At 37.4% G+C, this 26,371-nt stretch overlaps 1 protein-coding gene across 16 annotated transcripts in view; it reads right to left on the reverse strand.

The window, feature by feature from the left end:
* Abi3bp (ABI family member 3 binding protein) overlaps positions 1-26,371 on the reverse strand; it is a 204,500-nt gene that overhangs the window by 77,592 nt on the left and 100,537 nt on the right. For 15 of the 16 annotated variants that reach the window (XM_028760247.1, XM_028760246.1, XM_028760245.1 and 12 more), the window contains exons 7-18: positions 21,612-21,660; positions 20,492-20,563; positions 19,933-20,025; positions 15,682-15,759; positions 13,607-13,681; positions 12,854-12,928; positions 11,873-11,944; positions 11,299-11,373; positions 5,255-5,317; positions 4,066-4,140; positions 3,453-3,527; positions 2,526-2,600 (exon numbers count right to left, since the gene is read on the reverse strand). In XM_028760247.1, the coding sequence (XP_028616080.1) occupies positions 2,526-2,600; positions 3,453-3,527; positions 4,066-4,140; positions 5,255-5,317; positions 11,299-11,373; positions 11,873-11,944; positions 12,854-12,928; positions 13,607-13,681; positions 15,682-15,759; positions 19,933-20,025; positions 20,492-20,563; positions 21,612-21,660 (877 nt within the window). The remainder of the gene's footprint in view (positions 1-2,525; positions 2,601-3,452; positions 3,528-4,065; positions 4,141-5,254; positions 5,318-11,298; positions 11,374-11,872; positions 11,945-12,853; positions 12,929-13,606; positions 13,682-15,681; positions 15,760-19,932; positions 20,026-20,491; positions 20,564-21,611; positions 21,661-26,371) is intronic. The other variant, XM_028760248.1, reaches the window with a different exon arrangement.

Genomic DNA, 26,371 nt, shown 5'->3' on the forward strand with positions numbered 1-26,371 from the left:
AAATCCAAGTTGAGAATCCTTTACACAGCAGAATATAGAACACATTCTCTTGAGAGCTAAAGGTTTAAAATGTATATGACAATGACAGTAAGAACCACCAAAGCTTCCCACAGCTAATTTTATAAATTGATATCCAAGACTGTTGTCTCAGTTCCAGATAAACTGTAAAAAGTGGCAATTGGATCATTTAATATGTTCCACCATCCTTAAATAGGTGCTTCTACCAGAGAGCCTTTAGACTTTAGAAAAACAGCATAAAATCTCCTGAGAAGTAAACAGAATGTGCAAAAATCACCCTTAACTAAGAAGGCTTGGCACGTTCAAGAAAACAGCTCTTTCTGGTCCTGCCACCAGAACTGAGGCTCTCCAAACAAACAGAGTTCTTAGAAGATGGAACCCACACCCGCCTTGCCAGCTGAAAGGCTGTTATTCAGAATTTCAGTCAACTATGGTGCTGGAATGTATGCTGTAATACAGACAAGGGACCCTCACTCAGTCCTGAGGCTATATTTCTGGGTTCTCTGTGTGATGGTCATGAACATAACTATCTGTCACAAAGTTCAGAGCAACACTATGATAATGCCAAAGGGCCCTGTTGTGCAGAGGTCATCTGGTTGGGTTTTCGCACTTTCCATGGAAAAACTGCATCAGATGCTAACTTATAAATTGGAACTTCTTGAGCCCAAGAGTTGCATAAATCAATCTGTCAGCATTATTGTTAGAACACTACAACTGAGGATCAGAGAAACTATCACGTACGGTGTCAGTTCTAGACTGAAGAGAATATTTTAAGTTTCAGAGAAAACAGTTGTATTTTACTGAGTTAAAAATAAACAAAATAATCAAAAGATTCCTATGTTGGTATATAAAACCACAAGAGATAAATCTAATACTTGGACTAAATATGTAGAATGCATTTGTCATCTTGGAAGATTTTGGAAATATTCCATTAAAAGAACATTTCATACTCCAGGCACAGAGAATCACTTATGGAATCATGTTGCTGCTTTCTGGTAACTACTCCAAAACTGGTTTTAATCTATCCTTCATTATATCTCATTTTTACTTCATATTTATTAGAAAATGGGGGTATGTTTTGATGTTAGTAATTGATTGATAGGCATAATCCTATGATCTAAAACACAAAGAAATTCCAATGACACCAAGTTAAGAGTCACCTTTTCAGAGAACTCCTAAGTTGAGCTTGAAGATGTTTTCCCAAAAGCCTCAAGAACCATGTGCGCCATCCTGCAAAGAACAGTAACAGTACCTACCAAGTACTGCTATAGACAACATCTGAACATCTGAGCTCAGATCAACTAATTCAAGAGCCAGTTATTCACAGTCAAAATAGCCGTAGAATCCATGCAGTGTGTGAGGTATTTGTCATCTCCCAAGCAAGCAATTAGAACAAACAGCCTCTGACAGCTTACAAAAGAGTCAGGGTGCTGCATTCTCCACAGTGGGAAGAAAGATCAGATACAGCACTGAGTAGCATCAGGATGTTTAGAAATTTTGGAGCATTTGTCCTTGGACTTGTAGTTCTTCCTGGTGACGGGAAGGAAAAATTAACAACGTAGAGATAGTAAAATCTCCTTCAGGAACAGAGTGACCTTTCAAAACCCTGCCATATCTAGTAGTCAGCCATAAAGTATGCACTGAACAAAATTTGAAGGAAAGAATTTCTGAATCATCACAACACATATGGGTCAGAAAAAAAATATTTACATTACAAAGTAAGAGGAGTAAGTCAGCTTGCTGAGTAAGTACCTGGGCATATCATTAGGCAATGAAAACCGCCACCCGCCTCCTGTTGATAAATTACTTGAACTTCCTCGGGCTGCAATAGATGTTTTCCCTTCCTCTTTCTTCCACCTGAATCTTACAAATAGTTTAAGCTCACTGCTGCAGCACACTCTTTCCTGGAGCTTCTGTATAAACACTACAGGCTGAAGTTTTATATCTCATGTTTTATTTTCTTTATTATTACTCTTGGGGTTAAAAGAAACTTGAAGACCAGAATAACATCCTTTCTACATCAGCACACTTTAGGGCAGTGTTTCTCAACCTTCCTAAAGTTATGATCCTTTATGTCTTGGTGATATCAAACCACAAAATTATTCTCCTTGTTACTTTGTAACTGTAATTTGCTACTGTTATGAATCATAATATATGTATCTGTGTTTTCTGACAGTTTTAGGCAGACAAAAAAGTCATGACCTACAAGTTGAGAACCACTGCCCTGGAGCAAAAATGAAAGATGCTTCAATGCAATGTATATCCAGAGTAGAATAGTTATTTCATACTGTGAGCTGTGGGGCAGGACATATTTCCCCAGCCTATCTCCAAATCTAGAAACATTTTATTGGAGATCCCTGTTTTCTCTTTTATATTACTGTTAGTTACTATCAAATTTTGTAAAGAAACTGTCCTGCAGAGAAGTATAATTTTCTTTTTACTCTAAGGAGACAAGCATGATCTATTTGGATGTAAGTAATTTGAAAAGTTAAAGAGACATTATTTACCAGGTTTGACTCTTGGCGGTTTGGGTGTTGACTGTCGTTTGGGTGTGGAGGGGATAGATGTAGTTTGCTGGGGAGCTGCAAGAAGAGTTAATACAGCTTTGTTCAGTGATACTTCCCAAAGGTCAGCCACATTGTGCCCACAAACATAAATACACAACACCACTGAATGCAAGAAGGGCTATCATAGTTCTCCTTGTATTTCTCCATGATGTGCTTTCTACAGAGTACATACTCAATAAGTTTCCCTGGACCTAAAAAAAAAAAAAAAATCATGTTTCTATAAAGGAACACTTAAATTTCTACTTGAGGAAAAATACTACTCAAATAAAGGTACTGGTAACTGAGCACCCTAGAGGCTTTTTAGATTATAACATAAATTATTAATTTATGTTATATAATATTTATATAATTTATATGATATTTTGAATCTATGGAATGGGGAAGAATGTTCAGAATATCTTAATCTTGTAGTTTATTAGCACCTTTACCAGACACTAATGGACTCCATTATTTAATTTTCTTAATATGACACGAGCTCTCTCACACATCTTTTTCGGCATATCCAGGATTGCAGGCACTACTTGGTTCTTTCTGAACTAGCATGGATTGAATGCTACTACTGTGCTCAACAGAAAGAAATATACTTAAAACTATTATCACTTGCTTCTGCTACATTTTTATGGTCAACAAAGTTGAAAGCAATCAAGAAAACTACTTTTCAAAATATATAGACATCCTAATTGTACAAATTCCTTGAGGTTTGTCATAAGACTAACTATGGATGACTCAGGTCCTTGAAGAATCCCATGGTAAAGAAAGAAAGGAAATGACTATTCATTAATACATCAAAGGCAAATGTCACTGGTTCTTTGCTGTCACTTTACCTGTCCTTTCAAAGCATACAACTACACAAATGATATCAGTTACCAGCTGTTGTAGGTTGCACTTCAGGACTGGTGAAGATTTCTGCATTTTGGGATTCAAATGATGCTTTGCTTGGAGCTGGAAACATAAAAACCCCACCCCATCAAACAATCTCAGTTAAAATGTGGCATTTTAGGACTTTCAACATACTTTCAGGTGGAATAATTTGCATGCTAGAAGGATGGATAAAGATGCATATTGTCCTCAGCTGGTGGATGATACTGTGATGTAAAGCAGGGAAAAGCTAGAATGCTGATTGCTCAGAACAAGCAAACATGGTCCATGAAAATGAGGGGATGCAAGCCATAAGCACAGAGCAAGAGATGTTGCAGATGACAAAGATATCCATGCAGTTTCTAAAGTTTTTTTTTCAACTTAAAGAGTTCAAATCCGCTTTTTTTGTAGTTCATTTAGTATGAGAGAAAGTGTCAGATATAAAATGGAATACAAAAGATGCCTGTATAAAAATATATCATTCATCTATGATCAGAAATAGAAAAGAGGTAAATGGTTAGATGAAATGGGATTGGATGGTCATTTTGGAAGAAAAGCATCCACAAGGGTTATGGAACTTTTAATGGAAAACAAAGCACAATTTTTCTGTTAAAAACATTACCCAGTGTTGCCCTTGGCTGTTCAGCAGTTCTAGAAGTTTTAGGTGGGACAGAGTCCAGAATAGGATCACTTGTTGCTGTTGGAATAAATGTCAACATTTATAAAAGGAATAGGAGTTCCTAGGGAAAAATACAAACTCCTGAGTAAGAAATGGTGACCCATAAAAGGAAAATATCAAGGACACTTGAGGAATTGCTAGCCAATGCTTTAAGCCAGCGATTCAATAGGAACTGAAGATGGCCTCACTATGCAAAACACACCACTGATATATCAGAATCCGTGATAAAACAGCTATGCCATTCAACTTATTTTCAGTTGCCTTTTTCTAGTTTCTTCCCATGTTTCATATCTGCTAGTGGAACCTACTATGAGGATTCATTTTTATTACTTTTTAATTTTCTACTGTATAAAATTATTTATCTTTGCTCTCCATATAAATAATGTTGAGGTAAGACTATACGTAAAACAAATACCAGGTGCCTGTCTATGTTTGACAGATACCAGTCTCACACTGAGTTCTCCAGGACCGGTTTAGTAGATGTTTGATACACATTTGCTAAAAGAAGCTTCTGGACTGAGCTCAACCCACTGTAGATGGGTCAGTAAGTAAATGTAAAACTTAGATACAACCGACCTATAACAAACAAGTGATGTTCCCATCCTAGCATGAGGCTTCTCAGCTCAGCAGTACAACAATTAGTGCCCAAGAAAGCTTAATTGTGAGAGGCTGCTGGGTACACAGCAGTGTATCCCAAGTCTCTATGTTCTAGATGTAGATACACCTCCCCTAGTAGTTAAGAACAGATGTATCTCTATGCAATGTCAAATGCCCCTGTGCAGAGGAGAGATTCTAAACCACCCCCATTTGAGAATTACTGCCCTACAGAATACTCTCTAGGAATGCAAAGTATTTTTAGAAGAGAAAGATGTCATTAAATTACTTTCCCCAGGTGGTGGCCTCATCTATCTGTATTCTTCCCCTGAGTGACAGTTTGTTTACTGACAAAAATAATGAGTAATTCTCAGTGGGAAATATGGACAGGAAGTATCTCCATGACACAAATAGAGATAGCTACTACTTGCTATGGAACTCTGTGGAGCACATTTCTTCATCCTACAAAAATTAAAGAGCAACGACTAGGTATAAGAAGACCTAGGATCCAAAGGCATTGTTGAAAGGTTGGGTATACCTGGGTGAGGCTCTATTTCTGTCTCATCTGAAGTTGTTGAGCTTGAGACAACATCATAAGTTGCTTAAAAATAGAAAGATAAAAACAAAACATGTTAATTTTGCTATATTATGCATGATTATCTGACATATTTTAGTGGTGGCTAAGGCACAGTTTTAAATAGGTACTAAACTCTGGAGCTGTAGGCCTCCTCACTACTGGCTGAGCTGAAAGTCACCACTACTGTCTTAACTGCAGCAATTTACCATGCCATGGCTTTGGCCCTGAAATGATGTGAGAATTTTGTCATTTGTTTATAATGAAGTGATGCCAGCTTTAAATCAAAGAGTTTCAACAAGCATAAACACAAATCTAGTAGTCAATGTGGCAGCTAGAGGAGAGGCTTCTACAGAAGGAAAGAGAAGGCACATTGAAATAGAAGGCACTATTTTGTAGAATCCATTGCTTAATCTTTCTGCTTAGCAAAAGTCTCTGGTAGGGTACCTAAGGAGCAAAGTTCACATTGTCTCATGCATTAACCTCTGTATTCTTGTTACCATCCCTGAGATAGAGGTGAGACAGGCATTGTGACCAGTTTGTCCATTTTCTAGACAATAAAATTGAGGTTTATAGTGGTAACAATAATTGTAGTATTCACATGGAGGGATTGTTGACTGAGTGCATTTTCACCCTAAGCTAAGGGTAAAATATCAGCGCGAAGGACAGTGGGACTAAGACCAAGGCACATTTGGTACCACCTCTCTTGGTTTTATTTAGAGGTAGCTTTCTGAGTTCCTCCATAGAGTCATGATCCCTTCTACAAGATGAGTAGATATGAAGGCAGATTTTTATATTCTGTATGAAAGGAAGAAAATGGGATGCATTCAAATGTAACTGTTTTAATATAGGGATAAATTTCATCTTCGCATAAAAGAACTTGCGAGTAAAAACTGTACTGAAAATCTTGATGCACAAATAACTGTCACTGTGGAAATAAGAGGCAGAGAAAGCAGGAACTGGAGATAGACACTGCTTATTTTGGAAATTCAAATTGGCTCATAGGTGAATTAGTAATATGGAGGTAGCATGCAGGAGGATTTATTCATTGGACCCAATGGCAATTTAATGACATAGAACTCATGCTAACTGGAGCTGTAAGATGGTATTAGACAGTAAGACAGAGTCTCAGAAGAAGAGAACAGCTCATGCGATTCCATAAGAGGACACAGGAGAAGCATGTCACTTGTGAAGGTAAACCTACAAAGTCCTCAGAAATAGAATATCCTGTGTGAAAATAGGCACATGCTGTGAGAATCTTATTTCATTAGAACCTAACATTTTAATGTAAAGTTAACCTACTTGTGATTTTAAAAGACAGGAATGATGTATCTTTTAAAGAACAAAAATACTGTCAGTTTCTAATCCTTGCCCTGCTTTAAGGCTCAAGTCAAGCTTCTAGTGACATCAGCTCTGTCCCCTTCTAAATGTTAGGAAATGTCATCAACCTTTACATCTTCCTCTCACCTTATGAAATTGCAAATTAATATCTTGACTTTATATTCATGCCTCTGGAAAATGCCATGGCTGCATTTATGGTAGGTCCCAAATCTCTTTTCTATTGAGTATGTTAGATTAGGTCAATTTTTCTGCAGTCTGTATTTTATTCCAATGGGTATTTATTAATTAACCCTACTTCTTATATTTACACTTTGAGTTTCCAAGCCAGACTGACAACTTCTGTAAGTCATTAATAGGGGCATCACTGGAAATAGAACACTGTGTTATCCTTTAGTAATTATGGGTCATGTCTGTATATTTCCATTTGTTAGGAATCTCTTACTTTCAAGTCTTTTTCTTGAACATACTTGAGATTGAAATAACATACTTGTCAGCATAGTTGCTCCCTATATTTCTATTTCTATACTTTTTGAGAGTTGAATGGTAAAGAAAAAGAAGAAAAAAGAAAAAAAAACCTAACCTACTTCCTACATACTAGAAGTCTTATACCACTTAGACAGCTTTGAAAACCAACCACCTCAACACAGCTTGCCATATTGAATCAAAATCCTTTGACTCTGAAGTTACAGATGTCAGAGAAGAGGGCAGAATTAAAATGGAACTCTCTCGAAAATGCTCTCAATATAACCGTGAGTTCTGAATTTCCTTACAAAATCTTTAACATCTAAATATTCTTTACAAAACTTTGCATTTAAGCCTGCCTGGCTGGATTTCACAAATTGTTTGGCCTGTTTCTAACAAACTATTCTAGGTATGAAACTGATGAACAGTCCCAAGAGTTTGGGGTGAGTACTACTGTTTTTTTTTTTTCAGACAGTCTGCATGCCACCATGCCTTTACTTTACTGGATAAAACACTGATTATTTGAAACTAGGCAATGGCTTTGATATTTAATTCACAAAGCCTCCGTGAGAACAGAGTTGAAAGAGAAATCAAATTTGAAAGCTGAAATGGGTACTACAATTCAAAGCTATAACAAGCAAAATAATGAGTCATAATTACACAAAATTTTACTTTCAAATTTCCCAGAAGTATTTATACTCATAAGACCATTTGGTATTTATGTTTTATTTGCTATATAGTTTTACTTTGAAAAACTAAATAATTGCAAATACCGACATAAAAATACCACAATGGAGTCATGGGTAGTACACAAAGCATTCCAAATATGGAATAACATCTTTTATTTTGCTTGGATTTCTTAAATATCAGTAGCCATATGAGAGATTTTTCCTTTTCAAACATAATTTCATGGATAAAAAAACCTTATTGGAGAGAGATTCTGTCATAGTTATTTTGTTTTACAAAGTTTATATACTCTAGATCCTGGTACATAGTAGACCAACAGAAGAATTAATGTGCAAAATTCCCATTTTAGCACACAAATTACTTTGGAAGATATGTCAAGATCTTCAAAAGAGTAATGACCTTCTGGCTAAGATGTGGGGATTGAAGATAAACACGCCTTTTAACTATTTAATAATAAGAGAAATGTATGCACCTAAATATCTACTACCAGACTTGCCCTTGTTATGCATCACCATGAAAACAGAATTCCTACAGCCATATGAAGAAGCAATGAAGGAACGTAGCAGCACACCACTAGGAAAGCAACACAGATTCTCTGGACTGTTTGAATACACAATGCATTCTTTGGTTAGTGGAAAATTATAGCACCTCTCAGCTTGATTTTGAAGTTTGTGAAGTAAAGTGAAAGATTGAGTCCATAAATCCCTAAGAGGCCACAGTGAGCCTGTAAGCCATCTGCTATGCTTCAATCCACCTTCCCGTCCTTGGAGCATCAACACTCCAACTTGTTCCTACTTTCCATCATCCCTAGGGTTTAGTCTAGATGGATGAGCCAGCTCTGGGCTAATCAACACCTCACTACAGGCAGTAAGGTCTAAATAACAGAGTTTATCTCCTTTCAACAACTCTAAGCAAATCACCCAGGATATGAATGTCCCAACTAATACACTCCTCCTTGTGCTAGCTGAGCTATTTAGTTCACAGAGTCTAGCTAGGTGACACAAGTTTCTATAATTCTACAAAGTATGTACAAATTCAACACTGAAAATGGCAAAGGCTGACCACTTAAAGAAAGCTCCAATGTGGCAGTGTGAAAAAAAAAAAAAAAGATCAAGACTGACTGTCCTCCATCCTGACCTGTCAGAGCAAGTCTCTAAAAGATGACTTGTGACCTACAAAGGAATGGTTTAACCAAAGGAAGACATTTTTGCGATTACTCTCAATATATTGGGGGCTGTGATTCAGTTGTTTGAACACTTTGGGAAAGGACAGACAAAGGGTTTTCTAATGCTGAAACTAAATTCATTGAATCATTCTGGGGTTGTGACCATTTTCTTCTTTTGATTCTGAAACTTTGTGGTACTAAATGAAAGTCCTTTTACAGAATGTTAAAATAAATTAAGGAGACTTAACACTAGTTCTATCAAGCCAGAAACAGGAACTTCATGTCTATCACCTGCACCTCCTGTACCGTGTTGTCCATCACACGTGCTGTCGATGTGACTTGGGAGCCTTTCCAGCTCTGTTGCCCATAGAAAACACAGAAACTTGACCAGGACATCCTTTTATTCAATCTGCACAAGTCCTCAGAGAACACTTAGAAATTCAGATCATCACACTGACGGGACAGAGAAGAACTTGTGATTCTCTGTTGTGAAACTCTGTTCCCAAAATTCCAAAGTGTGCTGCTGCATGGTATTGTTTCACTCTTCAGTGAGAGTCATTGAGTGGAGTGATTGCGAAAGAAATTGATGAGCCTAGCTATTGGTTGTCTGCCTATCCTGGGGATAAGTTCCTCATGCATCACCTTACTGTAAAAGGAACTAACCATGCTGAAGGCCTTCAGAAATGTGAGTGACATTAGCTCCATAGGCCTTTGAGTTTCATAGAAGAATATTAATGTAGAAATTATGTAATTCTAAGGGGGAAGGACCCAACAGCATGTGGATCACAAGGATACAAGTCCACTGCCCATCAGATGGTAGAAAGTCTAGCGTTTTCTAGAATTCTTCCTACTATAACACTGGAATTATAGCAGACTGGCCATTGTCTAATAGAACGTAAATCTAACTCTACTGCATCACTAGAAAGACAGAATTAACCCTGTACTGGAGTAACTGTCACAAGCACTTAAGTATTTCAAAGATTTGGCCAGTTTCCTTTAAACACAGAATTTGTAAGTAATTTTACATCCTGGTGTGCTATTATAGAGCACATTTTTATGATTTCCTTTATATACTTTATGGAAAATTAGATTTGCCAAGGAAATCAAGTTCAATCAACCCTAGTTAACATATTTTACAGAAGGCTATACAAAATGCAAGCCCACATAATAAAATCACAACATACAGACCTAGTGAGAGATTAGGGCACACAGACTGAAAATGGGGGAGAATTAAGTGACTGTGTATCTCGTATTTCTTGCAATGCTCCAAACCTCAAATATCCTGTTCCTTCATTGCCAGAAACTATCAAAATAACTGGAGAAGTTCCATAACCAAGCAAGCTAGAATTCACAGTTGTCCTTTATATCTCAAAAAGTGGTGTAGAAGTCCTTATGAGAACACTCATTCTGCAGTTTTGATGCAGAATGTAAAAGTGGTAAAACTTCCAGTAAGCTAAAAAGCAAAATAAATTTCACAAAAGGAAACAATATTTCTCACTTAGTGACTAATCAAGCAGTGTCAGCCATCCAGGAGTTGGCCCATGGCTTTCCCCTGCTGAATGTCAGTGATCTCCAAGGACATTAATATTAGAAGAGCCTGTTAGGCCATGAAAATAGATCAAGACAAAAATCAAAATTATTCTGTATTCACATAGGACACAGGCAAAACCACAAGTGGCTTTCCCCTCCTTACACTCGTGCTATGCTCCAGGCACAGCCTTATCGCCATCTGGATCATCTTGCAGTCTAGTTACAAGATGTGAAGATTGTCACTCACAGAGCCTCTTGCTTTCTAAATATATTCAATCAAGAGAGGCAAAGAGTTACTTCCCCGGACTCTTCTGCTGATCCCTTCACATGAGACAGGAAAACGAACCTTTCCTAACATCTTCTAAGAGATCCTCCATTTCTGAGCCTGTATTCTTGATGTTTGTCATACTTAGTCAAGGGAAGCTACTCAAGCAATTTGACATTAATGCTACATATTAAAACCACAGAAGATGGAGCTTAGTATACGCACAAATATACCCCCAAATTAAAAATAAGAAAGGTTCACGTGAACAAAAGTACAAATATATCCACTACTGAAGAATACAAATATGTCAACTCCTGAGTGTAAAACTTCTTGAGATGACGAATAACATAATTTTAAATTTAAATTTGAAGCTTAACATAAATTGGAATGCTTCCATGGAACATTTAAATCAGTGCTTAGAAAGATGCATGCTTGCACGTTAGTAGAAAGAAGAGAAACGTAGCACTATTTGCCATTAAATAGATTGGTGACTAATAATGGTACCTATGTAGGTAAAGTCAGAGGATGTTATTATTTTTCTTAAAAGAATGCAGTTACCAGCTTGAGGCTGTACAACTCTGGAATCTTCAGATGTTTTAGATCCAGGTACCACCCGTGGCTCTTCACTTGAAGCTATATTAGAGAGAATCAGAAGGTGCTGAATGTATCTTGACAGACAGACTGCTGGGATAGGTAAGTGGGTGGGAAAAACTGCACTGCAAAGCTCCTATGAATCCAGTTGAGAGTCACTGCGTACACAGAAGTCAATGTGCACCCATCCAGACAGCAGACAACCAGCTAGATTATGCAGAAGTAACAGGCATGACTTTTGATGATGCTATACGAAATCTAATCAAATAATATTTTTATTTTCCTCTTCAACCAACCAACTACTGATTTCCCTGAGTTAACCAAGGGCATTACTGCATTTAGCTTCACAGAGAAAGGACTCTGTGCCTGTCTTCTATAGCCCTGATCAGCGCCTGCTTTATGTGATGCTTGTGATCAAGTCCAGGCCCCCATACATGGCAGGCCAGCATGCTGTCACTGAGCTACACCTACACCTCAGCCTATCATGCACATTCAAAGCATAAAAAAATTAAAAAAATAAATAAAAAGCACTTCAATTTACCCAAGGAACTCCCAGGTTTCTCCAATGGGAAGGCTGTTTTTGCCTCAGGAAACTCTGGGAACCCTTTTGGAGCTAGAATAAAACACAAGATAGTTACGGCATAAAAACAAAAAAGGTTTTTAAATGTTTCAAAGTTACTGAAACAACAAATACAAGTTAAAAAAACATTATCCATAGGTCAAGCAAATACCCAGTAGTCTTTTTTACTTCTGTTTCAATGAATGATAACTGCTTTTCTGAGACATCATGCAGCCTTGGCTGCCTTGGAATTCATGATACTCCTTGTCCGTGTTTTTTATGTTCAGTTATTATAGGATGGACCACCATGCCATCATTTTTTGGTATTTTATAATCAGGCCATCAAATAAGATGTTCAGGCTTTTTCATCTATATTTACTAGCTTTCTACAAGTTCTAGAAATACAGTCATTTATGTGTTCTTAGGTATAATTCAGTTTAATCCAAACAAAGTTCCAAACACATTGAACTAGGAAGCATCTGTGAGAGAGCTTTACAAATCATAAGACACCTATGTATATTTTCCTCCATTTTAATACTTCATTCATAAACAAATTCTAAGAATCCTAAGCAATCTATAGAAATACCTAATATATCTTATCTGTAAAGGTAATGCTAGAAGTGAATTACAAACACTGAAAAAAGATAAGATAACAATTTATTCAGTCTCATAGGATTCTGAGTGGAACAAAATAATAAAATAAAATGAAATAATGTCACCACCACCTAGAAAAACAACTTGTGGCTTTGTCATAGGAAAAGCCTCTTTAAGGCCCTAGATTACAAATGTTTAAAAATCACATTTAGGATATGGATGTTGAGAGTTCATTGTTCTGTCTTATTTGTCCCTCTTTTCTTGTGAGGAAAATTATTTTAATACAGTTGCCTCCAAGGATTTTAGTTAGTCATGCATAAAATGTCCAAAGGAGCATTCACTGATGCTGCATTGTTTGATGACTTTTACCTAAAGTGCTCAAGGACAATTCAAACTCAGGTATTAGAACAGAGCGTGCTGTTTCTGGCGTCTTCTCACTGAGAACTACAATAAAGAAGGACACGGTTAGCAATGTGCTGCTTTATAACAGACTAGCGTGCAGTGAGCAGTTCATGACTTTCATAGAAAGAGCTGGCTGTCCCTGGAAAAGTCATATAGCTGTTAACTGAGAGGTGTCTTTTAGGTCAGCCTCATACACGCACAGCCAAACACATGCCGTTCTCTTGCTTCAAGGGCAGAGAATGAAAAGCAAAGATACATTCTTTTGGGTAAAATAGCAGATAGAAACAGCAGTTACCACGAGCAACTGAAATTCTCATTAAATAGTGTGTCTCTTGGTGATTCTTCCCTAATTTAGTTGGCACGAGATTTCCCATAGCTGATCTGGGCAGAAATCCCTGAGACAGTCAAGATTTCCAGCAGCATTAGAGGCTGAAACGTCCACCCAATCCACAAGACAGTGGTCAAAAGGGCCATGCAGTTAATGCGCAGCATCCACACCTGCCTGTCCAGTGGGTCACCAGGATCAAGGCACAGTGCTACCTCTTCAGTAGAACTTGTCCAAGAAACGTGAATGTTAATTCCCAGAAAAAGAAAAGAAGGAAAGGGGAGAGAGAAGGGGTGTGGCAGGATAAATCAGTGTTAAACCTGTGAGCGCTGGGGTTTGTCATTATTGCTGTTCTGTTGTTGCGGGAGGGGAATGGATGCAGTTTTTAGTATTACCCAGTGCTGTGTCTGCAGTGTCTAAAGCGCTAGACAGGGTGGGCTTAGTACTTCTTGAAACTGTTTCTGGAGTCACTGAAAAGTAAACCATAAAACAACTTTATGAGCTAAGAGATGATAAACTAAGGAAGCTAACCAGACACTGCACACCTGTTGACAGCCTACATATCTTTTTAACTTCCCAGGGTGACCCAGGTACCTGGCTGCCTCTCCTCCCTGATCCACCCTTTCCAGGTTGGGTTCACCCAACTCTTCCCCATGAAGACATTATTCACAGCAATCTGAATGCTTTTTGTCTTCCTTTTCTTTATCTCCACAGCTTAGAGTGGTACCTATGATAAACAGGCTTATGGTAATTTAAGTGAATAAGTAAATAGGAAAAAAAGAGGTCCACGGTTAGATAAAACAACTATCCTGTTACTTGATTTCCTCTAAACCCCACAAATAACCAGCAGAGCCTAGGCCCAGGCTGAGTTGTGGTCAGTGTTCAAACGCTCAGCCTGAGAGTGGCGTTTTCTTTGAGCTGTTCCATTAAAGGTAATGAAGACTGTGGGTAGAAGATGTGGAGAAATAATAACCATGAACACTGAGATTTTAACATTCTAAAAACCCCAGAATTTTGCAGCAAGGACACATACTAAACAATACTGAATAATAAGCTCTGGGGATTGCCCAAGTATTTCTGAAGTGGAAAGTTCTGGGGAGAACTTGGCAGAAAGTTGGGAAATCTGAAGACTCTCATCAGACATCATGCCAAGAGAAGAAAGTGTAACTTGGAAGGCTGGGCAGAACGTTTGACACAGAAACAGACTCATTTAACCACTGGTCACGCCTGTACTTTTTTCTGTATTAACTGATCAAAGCCGGGCAGAACGTTTGACACAGAAATAGACTCTAACCACTGGTCACACCTGTACTTTTTTCTGTATTAACTGATTACATAAAAGTATATATATATATGTATATGTATATGTATATGTATATGTATATGTATATGTATATATGTATGTATGTATGTATGTATATATGTATATATGTATGTATGTATCAGCTTTGAATATTACACAAGCAGATTCTGCTGGTAGCTCAAATAATTTCTACCTCATCTTATAAAGGCCCATTTCTTATGGTAAGGTAATACTCTGTTGAGATATATTCTAGTTCAATCTGCTTCTTCAAGTTATTTTGTTACTGCACCAACCTTATGCTCTCTTGATCAGACACAAGCCCCAAAATTTAGTACAAGAGGAACACCACAAATACCTCACACTATAGAAATGTTATGAATGAAAAAGCTCACTTTTAATGAGAGTTCATTAACTAAGGGTGAGCTTCGGGAAATGCTTGGCCATTGTCTGTTTCATGAAATCCTGGATAAGATGGCATTACTCTGGCCAAAAGTCAGTACTTCTGAGACTAATGTCTCCCCAGAGAATTAGGCTGGGTAGATTTATTTGGAGAGCAGACATTGAATGTTTGGTAGTAACAATGATAAACTATGGGGACACTACTTCCCTCATGTTTGAAGGTTTTTGTTTTTATTTTTGTTTTCTTGAGCCAGACTGTATACAGTCTGTATAATAGGGTTATTAATCTATAGGAACATTTTTTCTAAATGATTTCAATGCATTTTCATTGCCATCATCATGGATTTATGAGGGCTATACGACACTTTGTTATGTTGATCACTTGTGAAACTAACCAGGCAATGAAAAATGGTCTATAGTACTCATACAAGAGGAGGAAAGGCCATGAAGCACTGTGTCACCCTTAGTGTAAACCCCCTCAGCTCTGAGGGCATCTTCAATCATAGTCAAAATCAGACCTCCCCTGCTACTTATTGTGTCCACAAAGGTTGCTCCATTTTCATCTGTTCTTTTTCCCGAGCTTAAAGCCCTAGAGTCTCCTATTGTTTTATGATCAAAATTAATTTCTTTTTTCATTCTTTACCTTTTTTAAAAAAAAGTTTATAGTTCACTATTTGAAACAATGTTACATCTTGTCTCAATAGCAGGACTATAGCTCATTCACTATTTGAAACAGTGTTGCATCCTTTCTCAATAGTATCTCCTTACCCGTTACTGGCTGCCCAGCCACTTTTTCAACCTCTGGGGTTTTAGATTCTGCTGGTAAACCCAATGTTTCATTCTTAGCTGGAAAAAAAAAAGAAAATCAATTTATTTCCTCATAGTACAGTGTTCAACATTACCTTATTGCAAACATAATCAACTATAAAATTTATTACAGAGTTATTTGAGTATTTTAAATGTATGAGCCTTTTGCCTGCATGTATGTATGTGTACCATGTGTGTGCCTGGTGCCCACTAAGGTCAGAAAAGGGACTGGAGGTACAGCTGGTTGTGAGCCATGATGTGGGTGCTGGAAATTGAACCAGTGGCAATAAGTAGTTATAAGTGCTTTTAACTACTGAGTCCATGGTTTCCTCAACAACAACAAAAATTTATTTATACACACCTCTTCCTGCAGCCAGTCCACTCTACCGTCCCAAGGGCTAGTATGACCAGAACACAGACTTCAAAGTTCTTCCCTATTAATCCTAGAATTTCTTTACGATCTTAATAGGAACAGGAATGACAGACTCACAATAGAATATTTGAATAAACGCCATCACCCAGCTTAAAGTTTCTGCAAGACATAGTTGGACCTGCAAATGTCCCTTTATTTTTATTCAAGAACAGCTAATTTTTTAAAAAGAACATCAATAGAGATTTTCCATTATTACAGATGGTTAAAAAATGTAACAGGTTATAACACAAATTTGAAACCCACAAATAAGAAACATAGGAAAATAAGTTTTATGGAAAAATGTGTGGCAAAAACACAATGAGAGTGAGTGGGCTTCAGTTGACATGCATGCTAACACATATCTTCTGATTCAGTTTCTGGGATTTTGGTGTAAAATAGAATTTTTTTTTGTTTTATTCAACTTTTGGGAAACCTGTCTTTTAAATCTTGGGTTTCTTAAAGAAATTCTAAATCAGAATTACACTCCTACTAGAAAAAAATTCTCCATTTTCAATCTGAAATCTCTCCAGCCATGTTCCCTGGGACACACTCATTCCCAGCTAGAAAATGATCTACTTTGTGTTCTCAAAGCTTTTTGAGAATGGAAATTTTGTAACCACCTATGGCTGGTTCCTCCGCTCTTTCAGAGTCTATTTATTTCCTTCTCTGAATTTAATGTGGACACAAATCTTTTTACTCCTTATGGACATGAAAGCAATCAGAAAACAGACACACATCGATTTCGGGTATTTCTGTAGACAGGTGCAGTGTGCTGGCCCACTGCTCTCGAGGGAGTGTCTACACAGCATGAGTACATCACGAAAATAGTCAACAACCTAATTCCGATCTCGTTACAAGGACAGAAAGAGCAAGAAGTCTGTCTGTAATGACTTTCATTTCAGCCTTTTATTTTATAAGCTTTTTCCCCTAATATTTACCAAGATTTTCCTTCTGGACCTCTTTCATAGTGACAGCTTTAAACCATTCTGATTGTTATCAAGTGGAGAATCATTTGGCTCACAAGCTTCCCAAGAGTTCTGCTCCACTTCTTTTCAATGCACTCCACAGGAAGATGAACTCTTCAAAAGTAATGTAAGGTCCCATCCAGTGTTCCCAACTCCATTAGGGGAGTTTTGTTGCCTTTTTCTCCTTAATAATATCCAATGGTCTTGATTTTGTTAACCTCTACCAGTCTAGGAAACCTAACTTTAGAACCGTTCCTCTCTCTGTCTGTGTCTCTGTTTCTCCATATCTATCTCTCTGTCCATCTGTCTCTCCATCTGCTCATGTCTCTGTCCCAATGTCATTCCTCTCTCTGTCTCTGTCCCCCCCTTTCTCTGTGTGTGTGTGTGTGTGTGTGCTTGTGTGTGTGCATGTGAGTGTGTGTCCCTTGTAGTCTCCCCTCCCTCAAGATCTTAGACCCTCAGTCAGGGACCAGAAACTGGATTGTTTCAGGTTCTTAGATTCAATAGCTGCCTTTAATTGACATCACCATCAACCTCAAACTTAATCACAAATTGGAAAACATGGCAAGCCATCTTCTCAAGATGTATTTGTATTCTTCATATAATGCTACTTTCTTATAAAGGCATATGGTAGGATACTTCTAAATATGGCACACCAGATATCTGAGTAGTTGAGAGATGGGGAATATATTTAGATGAGAGAATTCTAGCATCACTTTACAACCTGTGAGCATTTGTCTATATTATACAGATCTGCTATTTTGACAGAGAGTAAAACACTATCCAACTATGGCCTAAGCCTCAGCAACTCTTTTTCCTCCATTGTTTCTTTAATATTATTTTCAACACTGTTATTTCTCTTAACTTTTGGCATGGGGTGTCTTAGCTTTGGCAAATCCTTTGTAAGTCCCTTGGAGATGAGTGTGTGTAATACTGACTTCTCTTATTTATTTATTCACACCATGTGTTCTTAGAACAAAAGCTATTGCAGCTTTTGATGTCCCATGATGGGCTCTGCTGAAATGGGGTTATTATTTTTAGGACTTACTCCCTCCAAAAATACAACTCTTCTGAATTGCAGTGATAATTAACTTTGGGAAGTTTATTTCTCCCTTGGTAATACAAAAAAGTGTTTATTTCCATGCAATTTTGTGGAGGAAAAAGGGAGTTTTGCACAGCAAAACAATCAATTAACAAAATGAAAAGTTGCTTACAGATTGAAAGAAAACATCTGGAAGTTATGATTTATATATAGACTCAACTTATAAAATATGCAAATGTCCCCCATAACTTGGTAACATTTTATAGCACAATAGGATGATTGTGACTGACAGCAGTTAATGTGACATTTCAAAGTAGCAGCTAGAGAGGAGTTCTAATATTCTCAATACAAATTGCATATGTCTGAAGTGATAAGTATGCCAATTATCCTGAACTCTTCATTATACTTTATATATACGTATTGAACTATCACTCATACAAATGTATAATCACCACCAACTAAAACCAAAATAAGACCGGATATTCTAAAACTGCTAGAGGATAAAGAAGGAAGAACTTCAACATCTAGTCATAGATAAGGGCATTTTAGATAGAACACCACAAGAAACAAAAACCAACAAATAGGGACTCAGAAAACCCAGAAGCTTTTATACAGCAAACATAACTAAATAAATCAGCAAAGAGGCAGCACGCAGAATGTAAGAAAATATTTTTGATTTATACATCTTACAGAGAATTAGTGTCTAGAATACAAGGAACTAAAACAACAACAACAAAACAAAAACAAAAATCAACCCCTAAACATTAAGAAAAGATTCTAAGTAAAAATGGGCTAAACAGAGTTCTCAAAAGGAGAACCATTTAAAAAGTGTTCCAAAAACATCCTAGAGGATGGCTCACATAAGACTTGAGAGTTTAGATCCCTGAAACTTACTGATGCCATGTGGGCATGCATGGTGGCCCACCTATTGTTCTGCCCTCAGAAGGCAAAGACATGGGATCCCCAGAACAAGTTGGCAGGCAAGACAAACCAGAAAAGTAAGCTTATGTTTGATTAGGAAAACCCTGCTTCAGTGAATATTCTGTAAGGGTAATTCAGGATGATTTAAACATCAACCCCCCTCAGTCTTCCATGTGAACACATATACATATCTATGAGCATGCATACATATATGCCCACACATGCAAACAGACATACATTAACTCATATATACCACCTAACACACATGAAAATAGAAAAAAAGCCAACATCATTAGCCTCAAACTATCCTACTATTCTGTCTCATTTCCGTCTGAATGGCCATCATCTAAGTTTCAGATCTACCGCCAGAGGAACAACTTTGAGCCCAATCTGATAGTCAAATGTGGCTACCAGAATTGTCTTCTGTGCCTCATTGAAGGGGATTTTGCTAGTGTTTTCTTAGTCATACAAATTGTAGCCAATTCTTTCTAGAAGAAGGCAGCAATATCATTGTAAAGCATACAATTGTTCTTACATGTCTTTTATGTCAGTTCCCACTGAAAATACCTAATGGCTGCTCATAACAAAGTTCAGTGAGTAGAGTATAACTTAGGAAAAGTTCTCTACTTGAAAAGTATGCCTATTCAAATGGGTACATTTTGCATCCTGATGTCTATTCCTCTTCCATATGTATATGCATATGTATAAAATAGTGTTCCTTATAGAATGATTGATAGTAATATTTCTGACTCCCAACTTCCTCCTCCATACTCATTATTTTGCCCTCAAATGGCTCATCTGAAATATTCCTTACATAGTCGTAGTGCAGTATCATCCAATGCTAGTGTGTGCGTTGAAAATCCTTTGCTTACCCAATTGTGCCTTGAGAGCATCCGAAATCTCAAGCATTATGGATGAGGGAAGTTTCACGGTGGAATCATTAAGACCCGGAATAATAAGATGAACTGTAAGGAAATAGATATAAGTGTTATAGGAGGAAGAAAACGTATTAGACAAAAACAAACTATGGAGAATCATAAAGCAGAACCTATAGGTTGATACTTCCTTCCTGGTTAACTGTAACTCCACATAGAAATGCAGGAAAAAAAAGACTTCACCTTTTTTAAATAGAGTTTTTCAATATCTAGAATTCATCAACAGAAATGCCCTGGGTTCAAATTCACAGACTCAAAACTTTCCCATGGGCTATGGCTGTTTCCAACACATCCCTTTTTAACATGCCAAGATAAAGGCGGTGTCTCTTGGTTGGTAGCTTAGAATGGACACAACCAAGAGGTTAAAACAGCACAATGAAATGCCTGGACATTAATTTAGCACACTTGCTCATAGTATAAAACCCCCATTAGAATCATATTGTCAGAAGATAGCCTAGAGTGCCCATTCTAGATACACATTTTATGATGGACTTACCCAATATTGTTCCTCCGAAAGGAGTCTTGTCTGGGGATTTGGTTGAAGCCCTGTGGGTAACATTCTGAATCACTGGTGAAATATAAAAAAACAATAATACAGTAGGGATGAACACAGGAACCAATAGAAAGCTGACGGTGCAGAGCTACCATCCCTTCTATAGTCTTAATCTAAATGTATCAATTAAGAGAAGCAACTCAGTGGGGTTGGCTACAGAGTCAATAGAAGAATTAGGTATGTGTTACCTTACCATCCCTGCTTTTGTTAACAAAGGCTGTCTCATCATTCTAGCATAAAGTATCCCATGCTAAACACTGGAAAATTCTCTCTGTCTCTACTCTCTATGCATTCTGCCTTCTTCACAGAGCAAATAAGAACTAGCGTTAAATATTGCAATGTCAAGACAATATGAAATCAGAAAACTTGTATCTTCAAATAAAAGAATCTTTCAGTAATTCTAGCAGTAGCTGGTCCTGCCTTTAGTTTATACTTAGGACACTGTGTTTTCTTAAAAGGAAGAATTATTTTAAGGCTTTTAAGAGGATTTCTGTTGATGAGTTCTAGATATTGAAAAACTCTATTTAAAAAAGGTGCAGTCATTTTTTTTTTTACTATTATTTTAGCTCTTCTACCAACAGATTTTTTTTTCTGGAAATAATGGAGTCATTTTAATAATTTAAAAACTGGAAGCCAAAACAAAAGCAACTGAACACTGAAATGAAATACAGCATTGTAATTCTTAAAATGTGGACATCTTTACTTTCCCTAAGTGACCGCTAAATCAGAGTTTTTATCCTCAATATTCTGAACGGTCTACTAATTGTTTTCCTTGCATACGCTAACTTAATCCTAAGTAAAGATCCACATGTTTAACTATTATATTAAATATAACACATGATACAACTGCTTTGTTGCCCAAATGGTATGATTTTTATTTAATGTATTTCATATTGGTACCACAGACAAAATAATGTATGAACTGCAAAGTTACTAACTTACACTAATGTCTTCAAATGTTTTCCAAACATCATTGTTAGAAAAATTGAAAAAACAGACACAGCACAGTTATATTAGTTGAACAGACAACTACAATAGTTCCTGAATACACCAGACTAATTACCTTGCTTGATGATTGTTATTGGGATTAGCTTCCTTGGGACATATGCTGGCTGGAAAGAGAAAAAAGGTCAGCTTTTACATCAGTGTTAATTTAAAAAAATCAGAATTCTGAGACGAGTTTTTTCTTCAGTGAAATCACCCATGTCGGAGGTTTAACAGTCACTGGATAGATATTTATCATATATGTTTGTCTACATTGTATTGAACTCATTTGTTTCCCCTAGAGAAAGACAAAACTGCACAGAAGCAAGTCTCCAGAGCTCCCATTTACTTAGAAATTGCAGTAGAAAGAGATTAAGTCCTCTATAGAGAGTGAGCTCATTTGTATTTTGTTTGAGATATGGCCCAACCGAGCATCCTCTTCACCCTTTCTCTCAAAAGGATGCTGGGCCATCAAGGCTTGTAAAAGCAATCAAGTCAAATTATTTGAGCATGGCCTACTAGTGCTGCTGATACTGCAGATACTATGACCTCTGTGAGTTTTCAGCACCTCTGTTTATTGCCCAAGAGAGAAGAGTGACTTAGAACTAGATATTTCTTAAAATTGAACCTGAATTTAATCATTCTGCCACACCACCCTGATTTGTACATGGGGAACTCTGAATTTGAAGGTCATTACCCAGAGGATGAAATGGATAATACGCCTTTCCCTCACCCGAACTGTCTTCCAAGTCCCATGGGATTTTGATGTCACACTGTGCCTAGGGATAGGTTTAGACTCTAAAGTGGATTCACTGCCGGACACAATTTCATGGGCAAAGGTGAAGCAGCTGAGAGAGGTATGGAGAGAGGTGGTAATGAGAATGGCAGGAAGTCCAAATAGGAAGATTAGAGATGAGTTGTGAGTTGTTGAGAGTTAGAATGGCCGGTTTTAGGCACCTGGTTTAACTCGCGCACACAGAATCCATACAACATGTGCAGATCTACCTATTCTGAATGTACACTGAATGCAGGACACTAATAAAACAGACATTCACAGTTATGAGTAAAAGGGTATGATGACATGTTATTATTTTTCAGGATGGTATAAAACATGGTATAAAGGGGCCATAACCCCAACCTTACTCTTGGCTGTCTCTCTTCCTATGTTATGTTTAAGAACTGTAAAAGAATCTACTATCATTACTGGATACTTGTTTTTAAAGGATAATCTCTACCCATTGACCCAGTAATTTCTACTTTACTATGCCAGCACAAGTACTCAATCTGGTACAGATATGTGTGAGTACATATGTTACTATAACTGATAACAACTTCATTGCCCAAAGTTTGGGTTTTATTCAATAAGCTATAGTTCAAATGGTTTGCTTCTATTTAATATCCTGAAAAAATAAGAAGACTACAGGTATAAATTTAGACTCACACCATAACCAAATTTTATAATACATACACATATACATACATACATACAAACATACATATATACATACATACATACACATATACATATATACAGAAAACAGACTAGAAGGAAATACACCATAATTTTAGCAGTAGTTATTACAAGCTGACATAATTTTATGCATATACCTTTTTTTTGCAAAGTTCCTGGCACAAGTGTGTTACAATAGTTATATTCAGAGAAAGACGTCTTCATGTTACTTTGTCTGCCACATGTTTCCACACTGCAGCTTAGGCCACTGCTACTGGGGGACAGGGCAATGTTTGAAAAATAACATTGCCATAATTTTTCTCAGGCAAGAACAGGGAAACCATATGAATAGAAGGAACAAAGGAAACAAACCCTTATAGCAAAGAAAAAGAATATCAGCTATGAGCTCACACTGGCAGGAAGGTCCTTTCTGGCTTTATCACTGTGGCATTTCTACACAGTTCTCACTGAAGACGGGTCCCTGCCACTTTATGCTTCCCCACACCCACCTAACAACAGCTGGCCACTGTTCTGCTTGTACCTTTACCACCACTTCTAAGAATGTTTTTTTTTTTTTTTACATATGAACAGTTCATATTTGGGTTTCTTGAAATTTATGATTTTATATTTGTCTAAATGCATGCAATGCTTATGAAATACAGTGTGATGTTTTGACAAAGTTATACAGTGTGACCCATCCTTTTTTTATGGTAAGGAATTTGAAATGCACTTCAGTAAAATTTTATTGTTGCTTTCTACTGTTTGATCATTCTCAAGAACCTCTTCCTCCTGTCTAACTGAAACTTTAGCATGTCCTTCTTCCTCACTATCCCTCTTTCCACCCTTAGCCACCACAGTATTCTCTATATCCATGAGAGTAAGACCTCTGAGAATTCTGCATGCCTATTAGAGTAAGCTCTGGTTACAAGAAAGCCTCCTGAGTAGGAAACCAGATTATCTTTCTAGTACTAATAGGTCAGGTCTATAACTACAGTTAAAAAGACATCTATATATCCAACTTGTTTGCCCTAAGAATCCTATCATAGTATTCTGCACAATGTGACTGTTCTCAAAGACTGCTAACACACTATAGCAGAAATGTCTACATATGGCTGTGTTGATCAACTCTGAACTGAATTATACCAATTTACAGTTCTTATGTGACACTGATTTGTTTGAGATAAACCTTTTTTTGACAAATGGAAAATATTCCACTCATCACATGAATGGAACAAAGTTTCTGTTCTGAGTTCTTTCTTGAGTACTGACCAATGTTTTATTAAGCTGATGACAAGAATATAGGTACAGGGTGTGCTGCCAAAAATAAGGAAATGATTTAGCTGCAGAGTGCATTTCATTCTAGACCTGTAATTGCTCTCTTGCCTAAGCTGTAATCCAAAGACTAAGACTAGACCAGTGAACAAATATGTACATCTCCGAAGATAGATTTAAGGGGATCAAGAAAGTCCAGCTATTCAATGTCTACCAAAGACAAAAGTTCCAACCAGGAAACCCACACTGAATTCTTCCTCTGTGTCTTCTTATGAGGTAAAAGAAAACATCTGTCATCTAAAATCACTAGAAAACAAAACATAGTAATTCTTAAGATACCAAGATTTAATCAATTATAGCCCAATTTCGTTTGATTTTTATTTTCAATGCTTAAAAATAAACACTAGTACTACCCTCCCCTGTTTTCATAGGCTTGTTCCTATGAACACTGATGAATGGATGCTGGGCCAAGGGTATAGATAATATGGAACTAGGGTGTGGAGAGTGTGAGCCAGTGTTGTACTTTGGTTTGAATATATCTCTCAAACACATGTTAGAAACTTAACCTTCAGTATAACAGTATTTCCAGGCATAAACTACAGAAAGTGACTCAATCACGAGAGATCCTCTATCACTGGGGGGTGAGTTAACCAACAATTCTATGGGCTTTCTAATTGTCCTGCCTGGTTTCTTGTCAACTCAACACAGGCTAGTTATCTTAGAAGAGGAACCTCAACTGAGAAAATGCTCCTATCAGATTGCCTGTAGGCCAGTCTGTGGAGGCATTTTCTTGATTAATGACTAATGTGAATGGGCCCAGGGAATGGGGACAGTGCCATTCCTGGGTAAGTGATCTTGAGTTGTAAAAGAAAGCAGGCTGATCAAGTCATGGGGAGCAAGCATTCCTCAATGGCTTCTACTTCAGTTTCTGCCTCCAAGTTTCTCCTTGAGCCATTGCCCAACTTCCCTTGATGATAAACTATAATCTGTGAGGCAAAATAAACCCTTTACTTCCCAAACTGTTTGCGCTTGTGGTGTTTGCTACAATAGAAACTCAATGAAGAAACAAATAATATACTAAGCCTGCCTCACCTCCCTCTTTTCCTTTTGCTTCCTGTCATAGGATAACATACTGTGAAGGCTTTTACTAGGTGCCAGCTCCTTGGTCTTAGAGTTCCCTGTCTTTAGCATTATACATAGCATATTTATCTATGGTTGTACTCTCCAGCTATGTCAACTTGACACACAAACTAGAGTTATCTTAAAGAAGGAAACCTTAACTGAGAAAATGCCTCCGTAGGATCCAGCTGTAAGGCATTTTCTTAATAGTTACTGATGGGGAAAGGCTCAGCCCATTGTGGGTGATTCTATCCCTGGGCTGGTGGTCTTGGATTCTAGAAGAAAGCAGAATCCACAAGCCATGGGGCACTCACCAGGAAGCAACACTTCTCCATGGCCTGTGCACCAGCTCCTCCTTCCTGGTTCCTGCTTTGTTCTAAGTTCCTGCCCTGATTTCCTTTGGTGATGAACAGCAACGTGAAAGTATAAGCTGAATAAATCCTTTCCTCCGTAAGTTGCTTTTTGGTCATTGGTGGTTTTTTGCAGCAGTAGAAATGCCAAGACAATGGTCTTTATGAATTACCCAGGCTGTAGCATCTTCTTACAGCCATACAAAACAACGCAATAAGATACACATAGGTATGACTAGCACCCTAGCAATGACATTCTTAGGCAGTTTCTCTGCTGTATCGTTGTTCTGCAACTTGCTGACCCCTCAGCCTTGCTGTGACCTCTATCACTATTCCCTCTACAATTTCCATCCTCCTCACTTACAAATATTTTCTGAATGTTTATAACATAAAGGTAAGGATAACACTTACTGCTCTGTAAGAAATAAATTCTTTTCCTCAAAAATCCTGTCACTTTATAGACATCTCAGATTGCACTAACAGTGAATAGACTGATTAACCAGCGTGCTACACCTTGAGCAAGAAAATCACAGAGTACGAAGTTGGTGCTGCTCGGTGCAGAAATGACACTGGAATGGAAACGGAGAGCCAGTGGAGATAAACTGAGTGTGGGTCAGGGGGGGATTGTCGTGCTATTGTATTTTATCA

The sequence above is a fragment of the Grammomys surdaster genome, unplaced genomic scaffold, assembly GCF_004785775.1.
Source record: "Grammomys surdaster isolate TR1022 unplaced genomic scaffold, NIH_TR_1.0 126398, whole genome shotgun sequence".
NCBI lineage: Eukaryota > Metazoa > Chordata > Mammalia > Rodentia > Muridae > Grammomys > Grammomys surdaster.